This window comes from Strix aluco, chromosome 4 (genome assembly GCF_031877795.1).
Source record: "Strix aluco isolate bStrAlu1 chromosome 4, bStrAlu1.hap1, whole genome shotgun sequence".
Lineage (NCBI taxonomy): Eukaryota > Metazoa > Chordata > Aves > Strigiformes > Strigidae > Strix > Strix aluco.
In genome coordinates this window covers 66,788,748-66,812,180 of record NC_133934.1, presented here as the reverse complement: position 1 = coordinate 66,812,180, position 23,433 = coordinate 66,788,748, and the positions used below count along the sequence as shown (strand labels likewise).

Below are 23,433 nucleotides of genomic sequence, written 5' to 3'. Positions count from 1 at the left end.
AAACAGAACATGGATTTTCCAAATACAGACTGTCTTTCCTCCTTCAGAGTCCAAACAGCCCTGGCCTGTCCCCAAAAGCCAGAAGATCCTGTCACAGGGCAGTAAGTCTTTTTCTTGCTTGCTACTCTATTTAAGCAGTCACAGCTCTCTGAAGCTGGCATCGCAAGGCCTTTCTGTGCTTTGAACACTGCTTTTCCCCCTCCTTTCCTGTCCCTGCACTCCCCAGCTCCCAATATCTGGTTGGGAAAACTACAGAGAGTTTCAGTGTCATTTCTCTTCCCCACAGCTACCATGAGGATGAAACCAGTTTCTCAGGCAGTGCTCTCAGCTGATTTTCTGCTCCCTGGGCCAGACCTGGTGACAGTGATCTGATGGCAGTGGTGTGGCAGTACACTGCGCTACTCTTAACCTGGACTGTTGTGTCCTACTAGAAGGGGCATAATTTTCAGGCAAGCTAACTCAAAAGCCTGAGGAGCCCATGCTCACTGCACCGGTTTCATTGGGTTTTTAAGTGCCAGGTGAAAAAAAAGCTGGCACGAGTCCCTCAGTCTTAAAAGCCTGACTCTACTCCTGCCATCTATTTCCCAGCTCCTGTATTCAAGATGTTCCACACCTCCACTGATAACATGCTACTCACCGGCCCTCGGTGAATAGAGAGCAACTATTCAACTCTAGAAAGTTTAGGACTTCTCGAAGGAGCAGGTCAAGTTCATGGGTTATTATTTTATTGAAAAGAAGTTTCAAGCCCTTGAAATAGTCATGTTTCCTCTAGGAAGCTTTTAAAGAGTGAAGGTGAAGACATCCCTACAATTCATTGGGATCCTAGAGCCAGAACTTCAGCAAGTCTTTTGAGATCAAATATAGTGAGTTCCAAGGACTACACTACATAAGCTTCAGTACTGTCTGTCCATTGACTTCCTCAAGTGTCTACTGGCTCTGCTCCTTCCCCCATTCCTCTACTTCCATTTGTAAGACAAGACTGGTTTGGCAACAAAATAACACATCTCTCCCAAGAAAGAACAAACCAGAAGAAACAAGCCAGAAGCAACCCAAAAGGCCATTGCTATGGGTTCAGGACAGGATAACAGCTGCTCACCCCAACACGCACGTTCCTTACTTCAATTTAACTAGAGAAAACAGACTCTTTCCTACTATTCCCAAGACCATTTTTTTCAACCATTTAGAAAACTGCTGTGTTGGCACACAAATTTCTAACAGAGGATAAATTTCAACTCAACTTCTTCTGAAACATACTGACACGAACAAGCTCATGTTCTTCAAAGGACAGTATATACTGCCTTACCCTCATGCCTGATAACACTAAGCTGAGAGAAAGGCTGCCCACTGTGCAGTCAAATAGAGACTTCACCTTGCATCTGAAAAAAGATGAGGTCAAGGTGTATTTCTATGAACAATCAAGTTCCTATTCAAGTCACATAGCAACCACCAGCATAAACTATGAGTAAAACAATTGAAAAAACTGTACTTACATATTGAAGTCTAACCACTGTCAGTAGCTGTAAGAGGAGCAACAAAGCAAGAGCCATATCATCTCTGCAGCCAGACTGTGCTTCACCCCTCTGTTCCTAAAGGCCTCTCTGTTAAGAAACATGGCCACCAGGTTTCCTACAATGAGCAGGAAGCTGGTCCCTACCCTGGGCTCAGCTAGGGATTGGTATGCTGCCTAATTCCTTGTAAAGCACTCCCACCTGAGAGCCAGGGAAGGTGAGTGAGAGAGATGCTCACTTCAGTGCATTTCTCAGCTATCTGGGGATGGGCAGCAAGAGGAGAAGATGAGTCAAGCTAATCAGAGGAAGATGGAAGCAAGTTAATGATATTTTACCCCAACTACTTCCCTACTGGCTTCTGTCATCCCCTCTCTGCAGTAATTTCCAAGCTTAAATTTTACAAGCTCTGAGCGGTGGGTTAGTTTGCAGAAGTGTGTGACCCATGAGGGGAGCGTGTGGGTTTTCTGTACTGGAGAATCCACCACATCATCCCAAATGCTGGGACAAAGGAGTTACACTGTACCCTCACTGTCAAGGGCAGGGTAATGCTGGGCATTTCCTTTGAAGGGCAAGGAGAGGAGGCTCGGGAATTCTGCAAGTGCACAATGAGTTTTCTTTGTCATAAGTTGCTTCATAAAGTGGTACTGAAGTGGGAACACATTTCCAGAAATCCCCAAAAGTCTTAGTAAATCACTGATGCTTTCAGAGGCACAGGATTTTCCTTTCATTTATGTTATACTGCTCTCTCCCCTCTTTGTAGCAAAGCTTTTTAGCACGTGTCAATCCCTCAAGTCAGAAAGTAGTTTAGCATTAAATTTGTGCTCAAGGAACCAAAAAATCCAGGATTAACAGGTTCTCCTCTCTCCTTTCATTCTGCTTACATGTTTTCAGTGACCCATTTTACACAGCCTCAAGGGCTGAAGGGACTCTGCAGCCAGATTTCTCCTAGTTGTCTGCATTTCGACACATACACAGCCCTGAGCTTGTTTTTCCCTGGCCACGGTAAACAGGATGCCCATTGCAGAAGAGCTAATTTCTCACTATTCCAGTCACTTTGTGTCAGGCTACCCAGAACAGCCCTACGATAATGCAGTAACAAACAGAAACAGAGTTCAGATAACTGATTAAGACTGACATTAAGTACTGAAAAAATTCAAACTGCCCTTATTATTTCCTTTTTTTCTTGAAGCCTAATTCCCTGAAAATGCTAATGAAACCACAGGATAAAACATATGACTTCCAGTAGATTATTTTCTTTCCTAGCCTCAAAAGGTTTTGTTTTTCTTAGTACAGATAACACTCACACCTAAAGAAAACTTTAGGAAGTTCTTGATAGGAAAGCCCTACCGCAGGATTAGTCACATTCATAGTCACCCACTCCACCAGTGGGCTGCTAGGCTTAGATCATGTAACATTCGTCCACAGTGCAATACCCCAGATAAATGCAATGCCTCAGTTTAAAAAAATCCCCTTATAGGCTGCATGTAGAGGCTTGTCAAGCCTCAAGTGCCCTGCAGGCTGCACTTTAAAAACCTCTGTCCTAGATGATTTATCCGTCAGATAGGTTCTTTTTTGCCCCAGCTCTCCTTATTTGCAGGTTGTTTTCATCTGTGGACGGTTCATTTCTGCTGATGCTAATGAAGCTGAACCCTAGGAGAGGAGTCTGATTTCTATCAAGCCCTCAAAGTCCCTAGAGAGCTGGTGTGAAGTCAGCTAAGAAATCATTTCTCTCAACATCTATTGTCTTCCTACAATTCCTTAGCAAGCTTTTCTACATGAAAATATTTCCCTATTTCCTAGTAACTACACATGGAAGAAAAGACTACCATTTCCTTAACCTTTGTCTTGCCTCTCTGCATTTACACCCAGCCCTCCCTCAAATTAGCCCCCACTGTTTAAAAATGACAGGCAGTCACAGCCCCCTTTTAATGGGATAATCTGCAGCTGCCTCTTCTAAATTTAAACACACAGGATGACTGAATGACTTCTCTTTCCTTTCCTCCCCAAACAGGCTATTTTATTGTGACAGCCATCACTCAGCACTTCTTTGCTATATAACCACTGGTCCTGCAGGTTTGTCTCTCTATCTCCCTGCAGAAGTGGCTCTATTACTCTTATCAGTCTAGCACGAAGCATAAGCAAACAGGGAACGTCTGCATCTCAGCATGCTGCCCTTCACCAAGAGGACATTGTGGGCATCCTTTGGCCAGCTCTTATCTTGCAGAAGATTTGCCACCTACCCATGCTATTTCAAAATCAGGAGGACTGATTTGGCTGAGTATCAGTGTGAGATTACATCAGAACCCTGTCCTCTGGAAGGGACTGACCCTGCACGCTTTGTTCAGGTTTTGAGATGAGGTGATGTTGCTGGTGTCAATCTGGCTGAGAAACACATGTGCAAAGTGAATATGATGTACTGTAAAGACCATTCTGTGGTCACATCATCATCTGCTCCTATGAAGACAGGCCAGCCCACAACACAACTGGTGAGGGGGTAGGTATGGGTGAAGGAGTCAAACCATCTATAAAACCCCAAGAGAGGTTGGGGTGGGTTGTGGATGTAAACTGGGAATCAGGGAGGAAAAGAAAGGCCTCCTATCTTTGTAATACACTCCAAAGAAGTGACTGGCTTGGTTTTGCAAAATGACTGCATCTGAGTAATCAAGTGTGCTTGAAAGAAAGGGCTTGAAAGGCACCCAGTTACACCAGATTGGATCTTTCCCAGCTGTCAGCAGCAATTTCACTGGAAGACTGTAAATGAACAGCCCTGAAGAAAGACAGCAATCGCTCTACGAGGCTGGGCACGGGCACCGCTGGTGGTGTGAGACATGGTTCATCTTGTTTGCTTACATCTTTCTGACTAAGGGAGTAACAGTATCCCATCAGCTTATATCTGCTGCTGCAAATCACCTGCCACAGGTGAGCAAGGGCACATTAATCAGCAACTACTTAGTGTGTTGATCAACTTAAAACTACAAATTCTACCCCTGAGCTTGGATTTCTGTCCAAATCTTTCTCATGGAAACAGTCTGATAGTTTACCCATGGCAAGCGGTGCTATTTTGCCATTATCAAGTGACCACATAAATAGCAAAGGCATCCTCTGTTGCTTTTTTGGTCATATAGGAACCTGTCCTCCAAGAGTTTCCTGACTCTGGGAAGGTAAAAAACCCACCAAGTTCTTGTTCCCATCTCACTTCTCATAATTTTTCTTCATTTGTCAAGAGTAAATTGTTGCTGCCCTTAACAGTGTAGAACATTTTGAGAGTTTCAAACTGCAGGCAGGAACATAAATTGTCCTGATTTTTTACCCAGAAGTGCATGGCAGTGCTATCAGGAGGTTCAAGTAACTAATCATGGTTGGATATCTTTTCAAATGTGTATGAAAAAGATTTGCATGCCTTAGGCTAGACATGGGGGAAGAACTGCTCCCCCAGCCTGGGTTTTCATATCCCATAGAAGTTGCTGTAAACCATAACAAGCCTGTTGCTCAAGTAAGAGCTTACCTGATGTAGGCCAGGGAAGGCAATAGTGAGCTGAGGAAAAAATACTGTACTGGAGGCAAATAGGAAAAAAAAAAATACAGCTGAGGTAAAAGAAAAGCAAAAACAAACTATTTGCTAATACTCTGCTATTAGGACACAGCAGAGTATATTGCAACACAGGACAACTGACCTCCTTGACAAAGGTAAGCTGATCAGCCCAAAGTACAGAGCTGGAGACTAGGCTCAAGGCTGTTCCACAGGCGTATGAACTGGACTTGTGCAGCTCAAGCAAGTTAGTAGGTCAAGATTTTGGGAACCAAATGCTAGCATAATGGATGACTACATGGAGCAAACTGTCACAGCTTCATGGTATGGGGGACCCATGTTTCAAGGATTGGCTTGGCTGCACGCCAGATTGGAAATGAATCACCAGTCACCCTTCATCCTTTAATTTTTTTTAAAAATGCTTCTCAAAACAGTTTGTTTTCAGTCCTTTATTGAGAGAATCTTTTGTCCAGAATCTGACATTCCTTTTCTGGCCTTTCTAGGGCATGGGAAATGGCTTCTTCTAAGCCCCCACTCTCTGGAAATTATGCTCCAGCCTAGATCCTCCTCCCTGCACATACACACAAAACATCAGCTCTAAAAATGCTTGCAACTAAAGATAATATGGTAAAATAGATATTCTCCATCTTATACTTTGTGATCTTTGCTTCTATCTGTCTGCTCAAAACTTTCTGTTAAGACACTAGGTCTGGCCAATTACTCCTGGCTCAATGTACTGCAGGGTATTTCCACTTCTGAAATGGAAATTAAAAGACTGGCCCTGTCTCAAAGTGCAGATGTGAATTTCAGACTTCCTCAAGTTCAGGAGCATTCTGACTTTGTTTTATATCAGCCCCCAGTAATGCAGTACAGTTTTGCTTGCTTGTTTGTTTTCAAAAACCTGTTACTGAAGATAAGAACTTACCCAAGCAAGTATTTGCAACACTCAGGTGTTGATTAGGTATTTTACAGCTGAAGTTCTCCCTCTGGCATAACCCTAGGATGTACAAGACCTGAGTTTCAGAGCTCATGAATGTCTTCAACTCCTTCAGAAAGTAGTGGCAGATGGAGGTGTTCAGCTACCAGCAAAAAATCACCCTCTCAGCACAGGTGGAAAAATGCTGCTCCTGTTTCACATTCAAATAGAGTCTGTGTATCTCCTCTGCTAGGAACTTGAACAGTATTCTTCAAGGAGTTACATAGAACATGTATGCACTGTGTTGGAAGAGCAATCTTTGCTCCAACAGCAAGCTCCTCGATTACAGCCCAGCTCATATTACTGTTGGAGGAGACAGGCGATTTGCCAGTCTGAGTTTGGTGCTTACAGGATCCAGTGGAGGTGGACCAGCAGCCAGAACGCAGACTGGTCATGCTCCAAACTTGAGATTTATTGTGAACGTGTTACAAGAACTGTTGCAAAAGCAGTCCCTGTAGTTACCTACCTCTGCTTCTCCAGAAATAGTGAATCCTGGGTTATCTTTGAGCGATACAATAACTAATCCAGTCTTTTCACTATTCCGTAGCCAAGATGACACTACAAGACTGAGCCTGACACACGCAACACGAACAGAGGCAGAAGCCTGGGGATGTGCAGCTTCTTTCATACAGAACTAGTTGCCTTGCAAACGACCAGACCAAATTTTGGATGCAGATGTGTGGGGTTTTCCAACCAGGCAGGAAAGTGGCTTTACTCAGCTGGGTAAATTTCCATAGCATAAACATGCTTCTCAAAAAACAGCCTCTTGAGGTCAGGTTTGAAGCACGGACAAGAGGAAGTACAGAGAAGTGTGTGCTGCTGTTAGCTACTTGAAAAAGGACTTTGATCTCTGGAGCTGACAACCTAACACCTCCAAGAAGCAATACATTTCACAAAGCATTTTATTTGCCTTTTATGTAATGTCAGGCACACAGGACATCAGTTGAGGAATAAGTACCAGATACAGAGCACTGTCATCTACTACTGCTTATTAAAAAAGGAGTTATTTCCTGCTCACAGCTCAAGAAATAATGCCAAAAGATGTAAACTGATCACAGAGCAACATCAAGCCATGGCCAACACAGATCTAAATGCTCCACACACCACAATGTCTAAAAGATTGGCCTGGAAAGATCTAAAGAAAGCAATAACATAAAAGCTTGGACCCCAGTGAAGCAGAAAATTATTTATGACCAGAGCCAGCATGGCTTCAACCCTCTGAGGACTGAAAGCTATATAGAGAAGAGTTCAGCCCTGTGACTTCAGGTGGACCTTTTGTAACAGATGAATCACAGGGGCATTCAGAAGGCAGGCTTCTATGGCAACTGTGGTCAAAGCCCATTAAACAGAGTAGGGGAGTTAGCAAATTCTCTGTTACACAAAGTCTCTTTCCAATAACTGTGGCAGTACAAAAAAAAATTTCAAAATAAACACTAATTAAAATGTACATCAGTATACCCAGCACAGTGTAAATAGGACTTCATTTAACAGGCAAGCCTTTAGCTGCTTTCTGTAGAAAGCTGAAGCCATCCTAATCTCTTTTATTGAGAATTACATGCCAGTTACAGGTTGACCTCTAGAGCATCCTGTATTAAATGCAAACCCCCTCACCAACCTCCTTGCAACTGCATTTGTGTGCAACAGATACACATTGAAGGGGTGCATTTTTTGTGGAGGCAGAGTTAGGCATGTAAAGGTGGGACCTTCAAGAAAGCCCTCAGTAGCATCAGTGAGGACAGCAGGGCATAGATCAGTGCTCAGCACCTGGTGAAAGTCCAGCCCTGCAAAAGTTTAACAATTTCACTTGGGCTTATTTAGACATAGTTGGGAGAGAGAGAATGTTGTCCCCACCTGTACAGCAATCTGCTACTCTGATGGTAAGAAGTGTCAAAAAGCAGCAGTAAGTGAGCCTGGTTCCCCCTCAGGGTATATCTGGCAAACCCAGCTCAGACGGCTTTTTGTGGATTGCAGCATAGATTTACCCTTGTTCCTGCCACAGCCCAACTTTTCTAATGCTAACATCAGTCTCCATAAACTCCTGAGAAGGCTACCAGGCTTCCTTCTCATTCCAGGGGCACTCTGAAATGCTGGCTACGGAGGTTTTTCTCTAGACTGCTGAATTGCAGACAAAGGCTTTCCACACTGCTCAGGTCCTTGACACTGGTGGCTCATGCTCCTCCCCACCGCTCCTGGTACTCCAACACGGTGCTCTTGGAGCTGCAGCCACTGTCTGCTCTTTCCTTCTGGCCCAGAGATGTGTTGATTGCTTTTAATAGCAGGGCATATCTGTAAAATTGCACACATCCAGCAGCCTCTGCAAGTAAAGGTCCACCCTAAAGGAACCAAAGGTCACCCTAAAGGAACTAATAGGACACATGAGCCATTTGCAGTCAGTCTGACAGACATCGTCTCGTTTTGGAGAAGCTAAAGAGAGGGATCCAAAGTGGTTCACTCAGGAGAGAGATGATATCCTAAAGAAATGTTTTCTAAACCCAGACATTGAATAGTAGCATTCTGAACAGGAATGGCCAGTCCTACTTCCTGCTTAACTGCATCTATTTCCCCAAACTTACATTTGTGAATACGTGCTTACTGCAAGGTCCCCTCTTTCCACAGTACCATTCTCTGATCAGACAGGTTAATTGCCTGCTTTTTCTTCAACTACACATCTAAGACCCAATGCTTGTTCTGCTTTGTAACTATGGCCTGGGGAGATCAAAGCTTATCAGCAAATACCCTGGGCCAAATCCCCTGCTGAGTGAAAGCTGCCAGCTGCACCCATGTTATCATAAAACCTAGTTGAGCTGGGCACAGCAGGCTTGGCCCTGTTAAGCCCATAGTCAGCTGTTTTGATTTTGCTCTCTCTCAGGCCTTAGGAGTGCTGAAATAGTCCCTGGGGAAGAAAGGAAGCAGGGGACAAAAACCAATACTAGCCTCAGCTCCTGATGTCTGTGGTAGCTGAATCTGGCTGGAGGCTGTGGGCCAGTGAGAGTGAATGTCCACTCGGACTGAGGTTTTGCCTCCAGGACCACCTTGTTGGAGGAGCTGAAAGGTGGAAGAGGGTAACACTGGAGAATGCATAGTGACATAACCAGGCACTGTGGACTAAAAAGCTCTGATGCTAAATCAGTCCAGAGAAGAAAAGCTGAAGGATTACACTTCACTGTAGGTGCTCAGGCATCAAGTGTTGCTGCCAGGTTACTTGAAGGCAGAGAAGCAGGGGTACCATCACAGAGATTAGACAACAGTGGAAGTTAAAGCTGCTGTTATTTCCCTGGAAGGAAATTAATCCATATTCATCCCAGAGATCTGAGAAGAGCGAGTGCTAAGCTACCACCACAGCTAAGTTCTTGTTTATTAAATCAGCTAGTAGATGAGAGGATAAGAAGCCAGACATCATTACAGCCTACAAAACAGCCCTTAATTATAGCTATCTTTTGTATTTAGCTGTATCCAAAGATACCAGGTGAGACTGCTATATGCAAATGTAAATAAGATATACTATGTACACAGCAAGTAAGTACACAGCACTTGGTTCACTGCAGTAACATGCCAAGCACACAAAAAAAAGATAGGGAGAGATTATCACTCATTTTGCAAATGGGTTGATTCACTAAATTTCTACAGGGTGGGACAGCAGCTACTCAAAACTCATGCTGAAAACTCAAGACAAAGCTAGAAATCCAGTTCTTATTATCTTTATGCCAGTCAAATGCCTTAACCAACCTTTCCAGTCTGTAGGAAACCACACACCCTTAATAGCCATAGATGACAGCAAAAAAGATGGGCCCTTTTCTAGAATACCATGGTCACAGCCTTAGTAAACTTGCAAGCAGTGACTGTATCAGTACACAACTGGTATATATGCAAAGATGTTGTAAGCAAGGTCCAACACTTAGCACAGCATTCCTTCTCCTTCCCTCTTCCTTTTTATGAGTGCAAAGATGTATAGCTGCAGAGTGGAAAGACAAATTCAACCCTCCTGCCTCTAAAACTCTCCTCTAGAAAACCAAAATAATCCTATAGGCTGCCAAAGGGGGAAAAAAAAAGGTCTGTTCACATTAGAAACTTGTGGAAGCTCACCAGTATTCACCATTTTCTGCACTGTCTCACTGCAAACCAGGAAGCCTCAGTGCGCTCATCACTGAAAGAGCTCTCTTCTGCACTGACCCTTGTCTTATCAGCTCCTGAAGCAAACCATGTGGAAGAAGAGTGGAAGTGCATTTCACCCTGCTTGGATATTTAAAGCATGGTACACACTTTAAGAATAGTCCATAGGCTGCCCATAAAAATAGAATGCCTCAGTCTTAGCCGGTTACCCCAAAACCAGCCTCAACAGCAAATAATAGGCACGTAAAAATCAAAGAAAGAATGTTTTTAGTACAGTCCCAATATTAATACTACAGCTACCTTATTTGGAACAAGTTGCAGAGAAAAGAAAACGGTACTAATTTCTAAGCATACTTTTGAGCAAATCCATGAGATACACTCTGTTCATCCAGGTAAGAAAACATCAGGACCCAGACCCTCAGATGGAAGCCACCCTCATGCCAAGTGTTCAAAGCAGGGATTGTTTTCAACAGAACATTCCCCCGTTTAACATATCTTGGGCAAAGGCATCTCCCATCCAAATGATAAACACAATAGCTGTCTAGCACTCAACTATGAACAAACATTTGACATGTTCTATGACTGTGCATTCCTCTCTGCTTGGCAGGATAAGATGCACATGTTTTTTACATTGAAACAGAAATCCATGTTTTCATAAGCATTAAGAGCCACACAGTGTACGGATCAGAGGAGTATGCGTCATCATCCTCACTTCCCTGATGTCAAAGAAAACAACACCCCAACAATTTATGTGGAATTAGAGAGTTTGGGGTGCAAGAGTGAATCCCTAACTCAGGCTTGTAAGAATACTACAACAGCTATTCCAGTGGCAACAGTAGGCTGTGGAGGTAACTGATCAAAGCACATATCCTAGGAATAGAACAAAACCAAATTCCTTTAACAGAGCTATGTTTGATTTCACAAGTGATATAAGCAGCTCACATTGCATTTACAGCCCTGAGTGTGTGCCTTATCCCGATTGCCCAGACAGGATAAAGGTGGCAGGATTACATTTAATGGAACAATAAAAGCTTAGAAGAGCAAAAGGCATCAGACAGATGACCTCTGGATGCACTGGACAGTAACTCTGGTAAGACAGCACTGCTGAATTTGCTAAGTGGCATTCCGAGAAGAGGAGGGCTTGGCCTCGTGAGCAATACACCAAAATTGCTTCTTACAGCGTGGTTTGAGTGAGGGACAGCACACAGCTGCTGCAGGAGCACAGAGCATCAGCTGGGACCTGCAATGTCCCTTTGACCTCCTGATATAGCCAGGGAGGAACATGCTACTTTGCTCTTTGTCACAGAACAGCTTTCCCTTCCTGTTTGTCTGAGACCGTGCCAACGTCTTGAGCAAGGAGTTGGCATGCAGACTGCACCTAGCTTCTGATCACCTGCAGCACAGACCATTAGACTACCAGCCTTTGCTTTTGTAATCCTGGCAGGACAGCAAGCCAAAACCAGGGATCACCTCAAGTCCTTTTGCTCCCTAACATAGTTAATAATTGAACTCTGGGTGAAAAAAGACTTCCTAGATCCCTGGCTCAGCTATTTAGACCACAGTCATGTTTTCCAAAGTTCCTTGGAGACTTGGGATTATAAATGCAACTTTAACCTTTGAAACATTTTACCCACAGCTACATGAAATCCTCAAAAAACAAGCATACAGACCCTTGCAAAGTAAACAGATGTTGCATTTCCACCACTAACTTGCACAACTGCAGCTCTCTTTGGCTTGGTCCACATATCCTCCTGTAATGCACAGTGGGCAAAGCTCTAGGCGCACACACAAGGCTGTTAAAGAAACGGTACCCTTCAAGGAACAGCACAGGACCTTCCCAGCTAACAGAAGGTATCTGTACTTGGAAAATGCTGAATACCTCCTCCCACAGCAACCAGGGCAGGCGGGGGATGTTATCAACTGGTCGTAACACCAGTCCTGCTATGCTAGCAAAGGCAACGTTACATTTGAGTGTAAATCCCTGCCTTGACGTGTCTTTATATAGGAGCACTGAAATGCCCCGCTGGGAAGAAACAGGTAGCCTAGCTCCACTCCCACCCAAGTGTACAAGCCCTACTTCCTCATGGGCCCGTACGCATCCCGCCTTCCCACAACAGCTATGCAGTTGTCTCTTTTCAGCTGATTTATCCCTGACAACTGAGAACTACAGCAAGGAGCTATTCCTATCTTTGTTCTGCTGAGGGGGAACAAAGGAAACGAGAGATTCAGAAATAGAAGGTCAAGGAGGAAGCGTGTGACAGGAGGAGTTGCATTTGCCTTTCTAGGTCCAGGACAAAATTTCTCACCATAGGCTAGTTCTCCCATTGACTTCACTGGGTGGGAATGAAGCCAGCATCAAGCACTCTGGAAATCCCATCACGAACGCTTCCTTCATTTAGTTGTTTTAATAGGGTTCACATCTCTGATGAAGACATACTTGCTGCAGCCAAAAAAACCCCACCAGCACTCTTTGAAGGTGGAATGAAATGCTTCATTAATTCAAAAATTGTTGAGATTGCAAATCAGGAACAGAACATACAGGTCTAGAGGCAAGATTACTAATAATTCATGAGCAAAATGCTATGTTTATGCAACAGTAAGGATGAGATTTTAATTGCTTATTACTCTAATTGATTTCATTCAGTTGTTATGGCAACTTTCTCCTTTTGGCTTATGCATTACACTAGACACAGGCTTAAGCCATGAAGTAAGGCTATGTAACACACCACAGTTGTAACATGAAAGATAAATAATACTGATTATCTGCTCACATGACACATAGTAGACAGAGACCATAGTTAGAGCTGTCTAACATTTTATTATTACATGCAGTTTCTCTCAGCTGTCCCAACTGATGACTTCTGTGCTTATCTCCACCACTAACTATTCTCGGTTTACACTACTTGGCACTCTGCTTAAGCAAAAACAGTGGCCATTTTGTGAAGAAGCTGGTTAGTAATGGCAGTTTTGTCGGCACATATGTTAGACATTATCTCATCTATATACTGACTCTTTTCCAGAAAAGCTTTTACACAACAGGAATTCAGAGCAAGAACTCAAAACCTGACAGTCGAGACCTGAAGTCAAAACCATGCCTTTTGCTGTTTAGAAGGTATGCAGTTCAGTTAGAGAAGAACACGCAGCACAGGCTCTGCTCAGCTATACTTACACATCCACTCCTATCTATCCGTCCTGTCCAGTCTCTTCCCAGAGATGGTGGAACTGCTGCTCATGGGTAAACATATCCTCTAACTTGTGCACAGCAAAACGGATCTTGCTCTCCAAGCACGTATGTTAGCGAAGCACATTTTGCTGGTCCCTGGAGTTCATCCTTAAAATCTCTTGTGAGTCATTCATCTCGCATCAAGTTTTTTGGGAGATGAAGACAGCAGCTGTGAGTTTAAAATAATTATTCAGAAATGGAAACACAAGCATTTTCCCTTGTTAAAGGCCCTATGCAATATACACTGAACTGGAAACTGCAGAAGCTGGTTTCTTGTCTTGCCCCAGTATCTACTGATTCACATTTCGCTGAGCTTCAAAGCCCTGATAGCTAACTGATATCACAAGAATAAGGCATTCACCTATTAGCGCAGTCCCTTTACAAGCAAGCAAAGAAATGGTATGAGATGGTGGAGCAGCACCATCTTTTAGATCAACAGTTTGCTTTACTGTATAGTTCAGACTTTCATGCTACCGTCAAGCACAGAGCCCACAAAAACATATTACTTATTCTACCAGAAAAAATGGGGAGCTGTTAAGGACCAGAGCCTGAACACACCAGTTGATTTACACTGCAAGACTTTATTGCTCCATGCCGCTTGTTAAGTAATCAAGTGGCTGAGAAGTCAAGTTTCCTGTTTAAAAGGGCATTATCATTATGTAATTATAGAATGACAATTCACTAGGAACAGAAGTGGTTCCACTACTGATTCCTTGCGGCTCAGCTCAGCCACAGGAGAGCAGGTGAGCAGTCCGATAACATCTTGAGATCCTCTCAGAAATCAGGGCTCATCTACACCGATGTGAACCTTCAGCTCTACACTTTAAATAGGTTAGACAACATGCTCTCACAAAGGCCCAGGGAGGAACATACAGAAACTGTACAGCTAGGAACTGTCCCAGGGGATGTCTTCCCCACAGAAACATTCCCTCTCAGCCCCCACCCAAACCAGTCTTACTGACAAGGCAGTTATGAAAATGAGCACGTTTAAACTCTTGAAACTGTAAGCATTCAAAGTCTCACCTCGTGGTACAAGGAATCCCAAAAGAGCATTTAGAAATCATGCACACCTCCGCTATTAAAAACAAGCCAACCACCAAAAGCCCCATTCTTTGAACAAAGCCAAGCAAACCTCCTTTGAGGGATACACAGCTATCTGACCCGGCAAAAATCAAAGTTGAGCCTAAATTATCAAACCACAGAAGTAAACCTGACAACGTTCTTGCAAGCAAATTTCTTTTCATGCTGGGACGAACTTGAAAGAGGCTGAACGGTACACCTCAAGCTTTATTAAGCAGACTAATCTCACAAGCTGTTAGTAAACCCAGGGCCATTGCTTATGGCTTCCTACCTTTGTAACAGACCACCTACACAGCACACGCATTATCTGCTGACTCCTGAGAAAGGTAGTTGCTGTACTGAAGCGACCCGAGCGGGCACCTTTGAAGTAGAAGCTGAACATCTTTGCTGCAGTAGCTTTCATGTTCAAAGTGGTCACAACAGACAGCAAGGAAGCCATTGCTCTTAAAACATTACCGACCATACTTCAAAGATGAACATTATATAATTGACTTTCAGCAGTACACGTGAGTTATTAGAAGGGATTTTGTGCAGAACTCTTAGTAATATCAAGTGTCCATCCCTCATCTGTTGTATGTGGGAAGTGAGAAGCCTTGTAGCATGTTCCTGTACTTAGGAAAAGTAGCAAAGAAGGCCATAAAGACTGAATATTGTTATTACACTCAGAGGATTATTCAACAGTAGCAGTGACCCTACTCTTCCCACACATGCTCCCTACCGTGAGCAACATCACTCCTTGCCAGCCTCACAGCACCCTATTCATTCCCATCCCCAGCCCACACACACCGCCCCAATGTAGGAACACCCAAGGCAGGATTTCCCTTTGCAGCAGCAGTGGCCAGAGCTGGAAGACAGGCTGCCCTGGCAGAGGGAGCACCTTTGTGCTTTCTCTCACTCCCATCCCTTGCACAAGAAAGAAAGGTCAAGAGGGAAGATGCGTATCAAGCTACAAGTTGCATGAGGTCGATTGTGATGCCTACAGCCACTGCAGCAGGTAGCTGAGGGCGGGTCCTGGCTCCGTCTTTCTAGGGCTGGGAACATCATTCCAGCAAGAACCATTTACAGCCCCTTATTCCTCAATTTTTTGCAACACGGGCATCATTTGAAAATACTTCGGCAAGATGGGCAGGATGAAATGAAAAGGAAACAAGCTCAAGTTTGCCTTTGAGTTACTGTAGGTGTTTTGGATTGCCAAAACACAGACACATCCTGAGACCAGGTTTCACTCAGAAGACTGGGAACAGCAGCAACCACAAATCCAGCAAAGCAACACTTTGCCTGTGGTGACCCCTAACTCAACCACTAGTGGGAGCTCCCATTTGCCAGATGTGCAAACGCGCCATTCACGACACTCATCCCAGCACGACAGAGCCTGGCTGCAGCTGGGTGATAAGCAGATACCTCACACGGGCTTCTACAACTGAAAGGAGCCAAGGTCCAGCAGCAAGCCATACAGAAGTCTCTTTTCTCTTTGCAAACTGCTTACCAGAACTTCCTGGGAACCTGGAACACAGGCTGCAGTACCGTACAAGCAATACAGCAAAAACCCCCCCCCCTAAAGCCAGGCAACAGCTTCAAGTAACCAGCCATAACTCATACCGGTTAACAAATACAGCACTTGGTTTATTTTTGTTCTCAACTGAAACAAGACTTAGTAGGTTCGGTACCTGCGACCGAAGTACTCCATTTCAGAAGGGAGCTTCCAGGCGCAGAAACTTGAAGTAGGAAGTCTTCAGATGTACAGTACTTATACAGAGTACACAATAAATTACTATCTACATGCAACATACCTACAAAAAGTTACATACAATGTAAAAAAATACAGTATTTCCTGCTCATTTTTTGTTTTAAATTTTTTTCTGTACATTTTTTAATTTACATTTTTATATACATTTTTGTAAACTTTTTGTATTTTTATAAAACAAATCACATAACAGTTATGAACTTACATCATTGTTTTTACCATTCTAAACAATGCTTGCATCTACAAAACAGCCTTTAGCTTGTTTGCTCCTTCATTTCTACTTTGGCACCAACACACTTCACACCATTATTCTGACCTAATTAGTCCACTTGCTACCTAGCCATGTTCTCAATATGGAGAAACACAATCGTATTTCAAATTTGTGCTTCAGTAAAAAAGTTCAGAAAAAACATTACATTAACTACTTCATCAACATCACATTTACCTGATATTACTGCATACCAACTTTTCCTGCACTAACTGCTTTACATAAGCATGCAAACAAGTCTTGATTATGACTTAATCAATAACATGAATATACTGAAAGACTACAAGGGTTAAATATTAAAAGGAATGTAGACTTAAAGATTTACCATGTTAATAACTCTAAGCTAATAGTATGGATTGACATGTTAACAGTCAAGATTTTAAACCCATTGAAGTATACAATGTGAATTTCAGTGTAAAAACATGTTTCAAAGAAAATATGAAATTACTCCCTGCCACACACTTCATACCATCCTTTAGTAAAAACTAGTATTGACTAGAAGCCTCCTTCTTGCCATGCATACTCCTACTGCGAAATAGGGATTCCTGAAGTTTATAAAAACCAAGCTTTAAAAAAAAATCTACTTGGAGTACACAACTCAAGACCCTGTTGAAAAGGAGCACATGTGAAGTGTTAAAGCAGTTTCAGTATTTGGCCCATTTGACAGTAAATCATTTCAGCCTGCTACTTTGTAAGCGCATCATTCCACATAACTAACTTAATCAATTTGATCTAATCCCAAAATAGTAAAGAGTGGAGGTGCCCTCGAGAGGACTCTAAGTCCAAGCTCCCACTCAAAGCAGGCTCAGCACTGAATTCAGACCAAGCTCAGGGTTTTGTCATGTTGAATCCCGATAACCTCCCAGGACAAAGACTGCACAGCCCCTCTCGGTCCACTCCCATGCTTGACTGTCCCCACCGAGCAAACTTCTTCCATTAACTAAGAAATTCACATTTCAATTTAATGAAAGACTCTCATTCTTGCACCATGCCTCTCAGTGAAGATCCTGAAGTCATCTCCTCAGCAACCTCCTCTTACATACCAAAAGGCTGGTGGTACTTTGGTACTTTGCCAGGCTGAATAAGCTCATTTTGCTTAGTCTCCCCTCACAGGTCCTGTACCCCACACTGCTTAGCCAGCCTGGCAGCTTCCCATTGGACTTGCACAAGTTGATCAACATCTTGAGCCCCAAAGTGGACACTGTACCACATAAGAATGAATGCCAAGGAAAGGGAAGAAAAACCCTGCTTCCCTCAATCTATGGGCTACAGTCCTGTTAACAGAGCCCAGTTTGCTGTCAGCCTTCACTGCTGCCAGGGCACACTGCTGGTGTTTAGCTGCTAAGCATTTTGGATCACCAGGCACACAACTATATTCATGCTTGTACATCATACATGAACTTTTTTGCTGAACTGGGGACCTGAATGGGATTTTTTTTTTCTTCCTTAAAATTATAACAGAAAACCAGGGCAGGCATTCAAAGCATTGATAGAACACAGCAGTTCTTGCCTTAATACAGTTTACAGATTACCATCTCATTTATTATTGCCAAAAGACTCCATGGTGCCTAAAAAATCTCAACCTAATACAATCAAGATTTAATGCTAAGACCGACAGCTAAGAGTTTGCCACTTTGTTTTAGGTTTGAGTTCAAAGAAGAAGGTGCCTTCCAGATCACTTGGAGGAGAACTGCTAAGGCTTTCTTCTCCGCTGCTCATATCTTCACAGGAGTCTTCACTAGAAGGAACAGTACAAAAGGTAATTTCAACAAAGCACAAACCCTTGACAGTGGCAAACTATTCCTCAATCCTATGTTTTCCTGCACGCTTTTCCGTTCCTAGCGTTAACATCCCAGATCTAAACACTTCTCAGCACTAAGGCTTAAATCATAACAAATCATAACATTCTTTCTTCTAATGACAAAAAAAATCTCCTACGAAGAAGCCAGTGTTCAAGATGTCAAATATAAATTACTTTAGAAGACTTAAATGCTTTGTAAGCCTTCCTGCCTTAAAAAAAAGGAATGACTCCCTCCACCCTTTTAAGCACTTGGACTTAAAATACATCTTGAACAGAAAAAAAATGGGGAACTGTCATTGTGGTGTTCAAAAAGTACATCAGTATTTTCAAAGCTAGCATTTTTCCGAGTAGTCATGAATAAGTCTAGTTATACAGAATTACCATTAACATTTCTAGAAAAATTAGAATTCCCAACAAATTAACCACCTGGTCTACGTTTTACTAACCTCTCACTTTCACTGAAACATCCACCCTCTGGAATTGTTGGCAACTCAGGAACACTGTAGTAACTGTTTTGTAGATTCTGGGCTGTACGTCTTGAAACAATCCAAACTAGCTTTTTATGATCAGGCTTGCAACATTCAGGAGAAGAATAATCTGCTAGGCATTTTGAGACTAGTTCCCTCCAGTAAAGCAGGTCACTATCACTTATCTGAAAAGCAAAAAAATAACCTACTTAGTCTATTACACACAGGCTCTAAAGATAACCCCTCCCTCCATTTTACCTTCTTGGAAAAAGACTTAAATATCAGTTCAAGATATGAGTCATAACTGATACCTTTGTCAAAGTTGGACTGCTTTTGAAGGTGAACTGCTGTACACCTCCTAGAAATGTCCACCTTGAAGTCTGAGTTGACAGTTTGCCTGTCAGCTGCAGTTAAGATTTTTCATTATCACTTCCAAAGGAAAAATGAAGCCAAGATTATTCCATTTTAAAATGGCATAATCTCATACTTCAAGGAACTGCTTCCACCCCTCAAGAAACTCCGTTAGTTCAGTTTGACTGCGGAAGTGAAAAGCTTGTTCTAGACCATCAACTGATACAGCACACAGCTAAAAGCTGTAAATACCATGTTAGTTATTCAGGCAAAAAGAACAACCAGATCAGCAGTTATTGTAGTTCTATGAACCAGTTGGAAGTTTCTCTAGAACATACAGCTAGAACTGTACAAGTTAAATCACCTGCTTGTTAAAGCATGTATTGTGTGTCGGCATTAGGTCAGCATTTCTTCTGATTTTATACATTTAAGCTATTTTTTTCAAACCAGCCAGGCAGCTGCCAAGATGTGCCAGTACAAAATGACTACCTGACCTCATTCTCTAAGCAGCAGCTTTTTGCATTTGGCATTCTACCAAGGAAATCATGTTAGTTAAAAGAGTTGCACACAGACACTTAAAAACCCATTTCATTGCTTATTTCAGCTGATGCCAAACAATACCTGTAAGGATGGTACACTGACAGCAGGGGTCCCTTAAATGTAACACTGTACATCATTAACTGCACCACTCCCAACAACTGCAAAAAGTGTCCACAGAAAATATTTACCTTAGAATGCTTTTGAACTCGCAGAAGGATCTCAAACAGCTCAACAGATTTCAAAGTCTGAACTTCTAGAGTGAGAAGGCACAGGGCCAAGACAGATGGCTAGAAGGACAAAAAAAACCCCACTGCTCAACATAACATGAATCAAAACCTACTCAGAAGTCAAAGAAAGCTACTTCAACTTACTTTTGCTTTAGAAAAGACTAGGCGACAGTTGCAAGCTTTTAGCTGTGCTTCCAATTTGTCGAGATTCAATACTTCTTTCCTGTAAAACACCCAAGAGAAAAGTATGTATCAACAAGCATTCACTTGTCAGGAAGTAAAAACTAAGAAGCTGCCTCCTCTAGAGCCCATGCCATAATCATTTAGGAGGCAAATAAAGAGAAAAAGAGCTTATCAAACTACCAACAACATGCGACTCAACTCACCTTTCTGAGGTATGACAGAGTACAATAGTATGGTACAAGTGCAAGAAGGTTAAGGCAGTAGTAGCTTTAAATTCAAAGTGCAACTTCTCTGAAATTATCTTCTCCATCCGTTTCAGGTCAGACACAGTGCATTTACATTGGCTGATCCGGATGATCTCATGAGCAGATGGAATATTGCATTCTTCTTCAACTACTCGAGCAGCCAGTTGGAAACAACAAACTCCAATGCAAGACAAATGCTTCGGTTTCACCTAAAAAGAAGAGGAAGCACTTGAATACTTCCCCCTGCATAAACACCATACTTGTCATACAGCAACACCAACAGCTCACCCAGCCTAGGTGAGCTGTTTTGAATATTCACAGTTCAGTACAAAGATTTGCTTATCTCAGCTTGACCTGATATCAGTCTACTCATACACCTCACCTAGTCGTAACTAGTTACATCACTTAAGTTTCAGTGAAACAGAGCCAATAAAGCAGTATCAATCAGCCATAGCTAAGTCAGAGGAAGTTCAACAGCTGAGCACCCTCTACTGAAATTGTTCCACATCACGACACAACAAATAAACTCCAGTAAGAACTGCAATACTCCGCTTCTCCAGGCGGCAGTGCTCACTTACCCTCATTTAAAGACTACACAAATCCAGCCTGAGCCTGTTCTAGGCAGTCCTATCCCTCCACAACTTGTTCTTACCTCTGCTATTCTCTCCTATGTAGCAGCATAACATTTTGTGCAACCTCAAGGACAGTCAGACCAGAGAACTGATGCAACTTTAGTTTTTCTGCCACCTTAATAATGGGAACTGGTTTATGCTCAAATTGCCTGCCATAAAGCAGCACAAACACAAAAGAAAAACATCCAAGTGATCATTCAGTATTACTTCTGGCATTAAGCTAAGCTTTAATACAGTACCTAGAAATAGTAACAAATTTTATTCCTTCCTAATTCCTCCTTTCTTAGTCTTCTATGTCCACCTGGTAAAGGCTACAGATTAAAGGAAATAAACCATGCCGTTACTTGCCTTTAGAGGTAAAAAGAACTGTACTCAATGCCAAGTTTACAAAGGAGGTCTTCAGAAGTGTTGCTAGCATAGAACAAGTAAATACCCGCACTTATGTCCTAGATCACAACCTTCCCCTTTTTGTCAGACAAGAAAGTTCACAGGAAGATTGTATATCCTCAGTTGACACTATATAGCAGGTATTCTCCCCCCAAAATACCTTCATAAGAGCCAAGAATCTGTCCAGAATGTTAACAGCCAAAACAAACGTTTCAGTTGCAAAACCAAAAAAGTTCGTCAGACTCCAAAGATCTTCCACCTTGGCATTCCTTTGTCTCGGGCAGAGAGTATTTTCATTCTATGGCAAAAGCAAACTCAGAATTACTAAGTGGCAGCAGTGATGACTGTAACCACTCACTCCCTCAGCCACCTTTTACTTAGATCAAAAGGAAGCAATTCTTTTTTTTCCTTAAATACTTTATATCGCTTTACTTAAAAATAAATAATTTAGATACTTGAGACTCAAAACACACCTAAGGTACATGAATTACAGCCAGGTCCCGAGTCTCACTGGTGCAATACTCAGCACAACCACATTTCCAAGTAGGCACTTGTTATTTTAAGACAACAGTTACCAAGTGCATACACAGAATGACTCCTGACCTTACAGAAACAGAGATGACCAAACTCAGTTTATTCTCCTCTTTGCCTGCATGTCAATATTTAAGTGACAGATGTTCTGCTTTCAAAACAAAGCAGACTGATTTCAGAGACTTTTTCTGCTAAACGTTAAGGCCCTTTCCAAAAACCTCACAAAAATCAGAAGGAACGTAAGCCCGCCCTAAACGCCGTAAGGAACTCTAGTCATTAACATGGAAATATTCATGCTTACTTATTGCCGTTAAGCACTGAGTGTTTCTAGGTTCATTTCCCTAGACCTTGCTAATGAAAAGCTGGTCATTTCCCCATTTCTTAATTGTCTCCTTGACATCCCAGCTTTCCTGCAGTGGGTACAACACAGTGCTACAAAGCTCCGGAGATGAAAATAAAACACTTATTTTGGTTCGGCGTTCACTCGAAGTTTAAACAATAAATATTAAAGGCTTAAGTATGTTACTCGTCCTGTAGGTCATAGTTCTTTAATAATGTAGCCTATGTTAGTAGCTACAGATTAAGACAGAATTAAAACAAAACTGACGTTTACAGAAGAAAGAATTAACTTTCCGAAGTTAACGAACGTCTCCCTTCCAGCTCGAAGGTTTCTTTTCTAAAACGCTTATTTCCTGCCCTGAGGTGGCTGTCCTCCTCCCTCCCTCCGCGCCTACCCCAGCCCAGATTCCCCCCCTCACCTCGGCAGCGCACTCGATGAGGCTGAGCCCCTTCTCACGGGGCTGAAACCTCCCCTCCTGCTCCAGGTGGAGATTCAGCTGCTTGAAAAGCCACAGCGCCTCGCTGCTCATCTTCTCCCCTGCCTCCGGATCCTTTACCTTCACAGCAGACACACCTCGTCAACAGCTGGCAGCTCTCCCTCACGCCGGACAAAGGGAACCGGGCGCCCCCCGCCCGAGGCCTCTCAACCGCCTCCGCCCGGGGGGGAACCACCACCCCTGCCAGCAGTGGGGAAACGAACAAAGGGGCCCGACAGGACGCCTCAAGGAGAGGGCAAGCCCGGCCCTGCCGGCACACTCACCTGCGGCGGTGGTGAGAGTGCACCGGCCCCCCCCCCCGCGGTCCTCACCGCTCGCTTCCTCCGCGGCGGGGAGGGGGAGGCGAGCCCGGCTCCCGTCACCGCACGGACGCGGGTCGGTTCCGCCGCTGGCCCCGCATCCAGGCAGGGCCGCCTGCGCCCCCACCCGCAGCCGGCCCCGCTCGCCTCCCCCGGCGAGTCACGGCGATGCCCGAGGCAGCGGCACCATCCCCGGCTCTCAGCCGCCGCCGCCGCCCCAGCCCCGTATCAAAATGGAGGCGGCACGGCCCCGCCCCCTTGTTTTTGTTCTGGCGGCCCGCAGATGGCCCCGCGCGGAGCGCTCCCTGCTAGGCCCGGCCGGTGAGGCGCCGCGGAGAAGTAAAATAGTCCGCTTCCAGCCGCGCACCCTAGGGGTGCCCCGAGAGGGCCCGGAGATCAGGGGACGACGCACCCATCCAACAGCACTCGCGCTCGACGGGAAGCGGGGCGGAACCGCTCTTCTCCCGAGGGAATGCTAGACACTGGCGGAGGAACA

General features: G+C 43.7%; 1 protein-coding gene across 4 annotated transcripts; it reads right to left on the bottom strand.

Moving 5' to 3' along the window:
• Positions 1–16,028: 16,028 nt before the first annotated feature.
• Positions 16,029–23,181, bottom strand: CCNG2 (cyclin G2). 4 transcript variants are annotated; one of them, XM_074823430.1, is made up of 8 exons: positions 22,902–23,181; positions 22,561–22,698; positions 21,432–21,569; positions 20,211–20,461; positions 19,969–20,047; positions 19,786–19,884; positions 18,686–18,891; positions 16,029–18,176 (listed from the first exon to the last, which is right to left on the bottom strand). In XM_074823430.1, the coding sequence occupies exons 2-8, from the start codon at positions 22,669–22,671 to the stop codon at positions 18,044–18,046; spliced, it is 1,017 nt and encodes a 338-aa protein (XP_074679531.1). In that variant the 5' UTR covers positions 22,672–22,698; positions 22,902–23,181; the 3' UTR covers positions 16,029–18,043. The 4 variants fall into 4 exon arrangements, with proteins under 4 accessions (XP_074679531.1, XP_074679532.1, XP_074679533.1 ...); XM_074823431.1 differs by having other exon boundaries at positions 22,950–23,181; XM_074823432.1 differs by lacking the exon at positions 22,902–23,181 and having other exon boundaries at positions 22,561–22,885.
• Between the last annotated feature and the right edge of the window lie 252 nt (positions 23,182–23,433).

Bases quoted from the DNA above. Each gene is read 5' to 3' on its own strand.
- CCNG2 (XM_074823430.1), bottom strand. From the start codon at position 22,671: ATGAGCAGCGAGGCGCTGTGGCTTTTCAAGCAGCTGAATCTCCACCTG. The intron at 20,048-20,210 runs GTGAGTTGAGTC...GGTGTTTTACAG, and splicing joins CTCTGTCATACCTCAGAAAG to GAAAGAAGTATTGAATCTCG. The intron at 18,892-19,785 runs GTAAATATTTTC...TTTGCTTTTCAG, and splicing joins GAGTTCAAAAGCATTCTAAG to ATAAGTGATAGTGACCTGCT.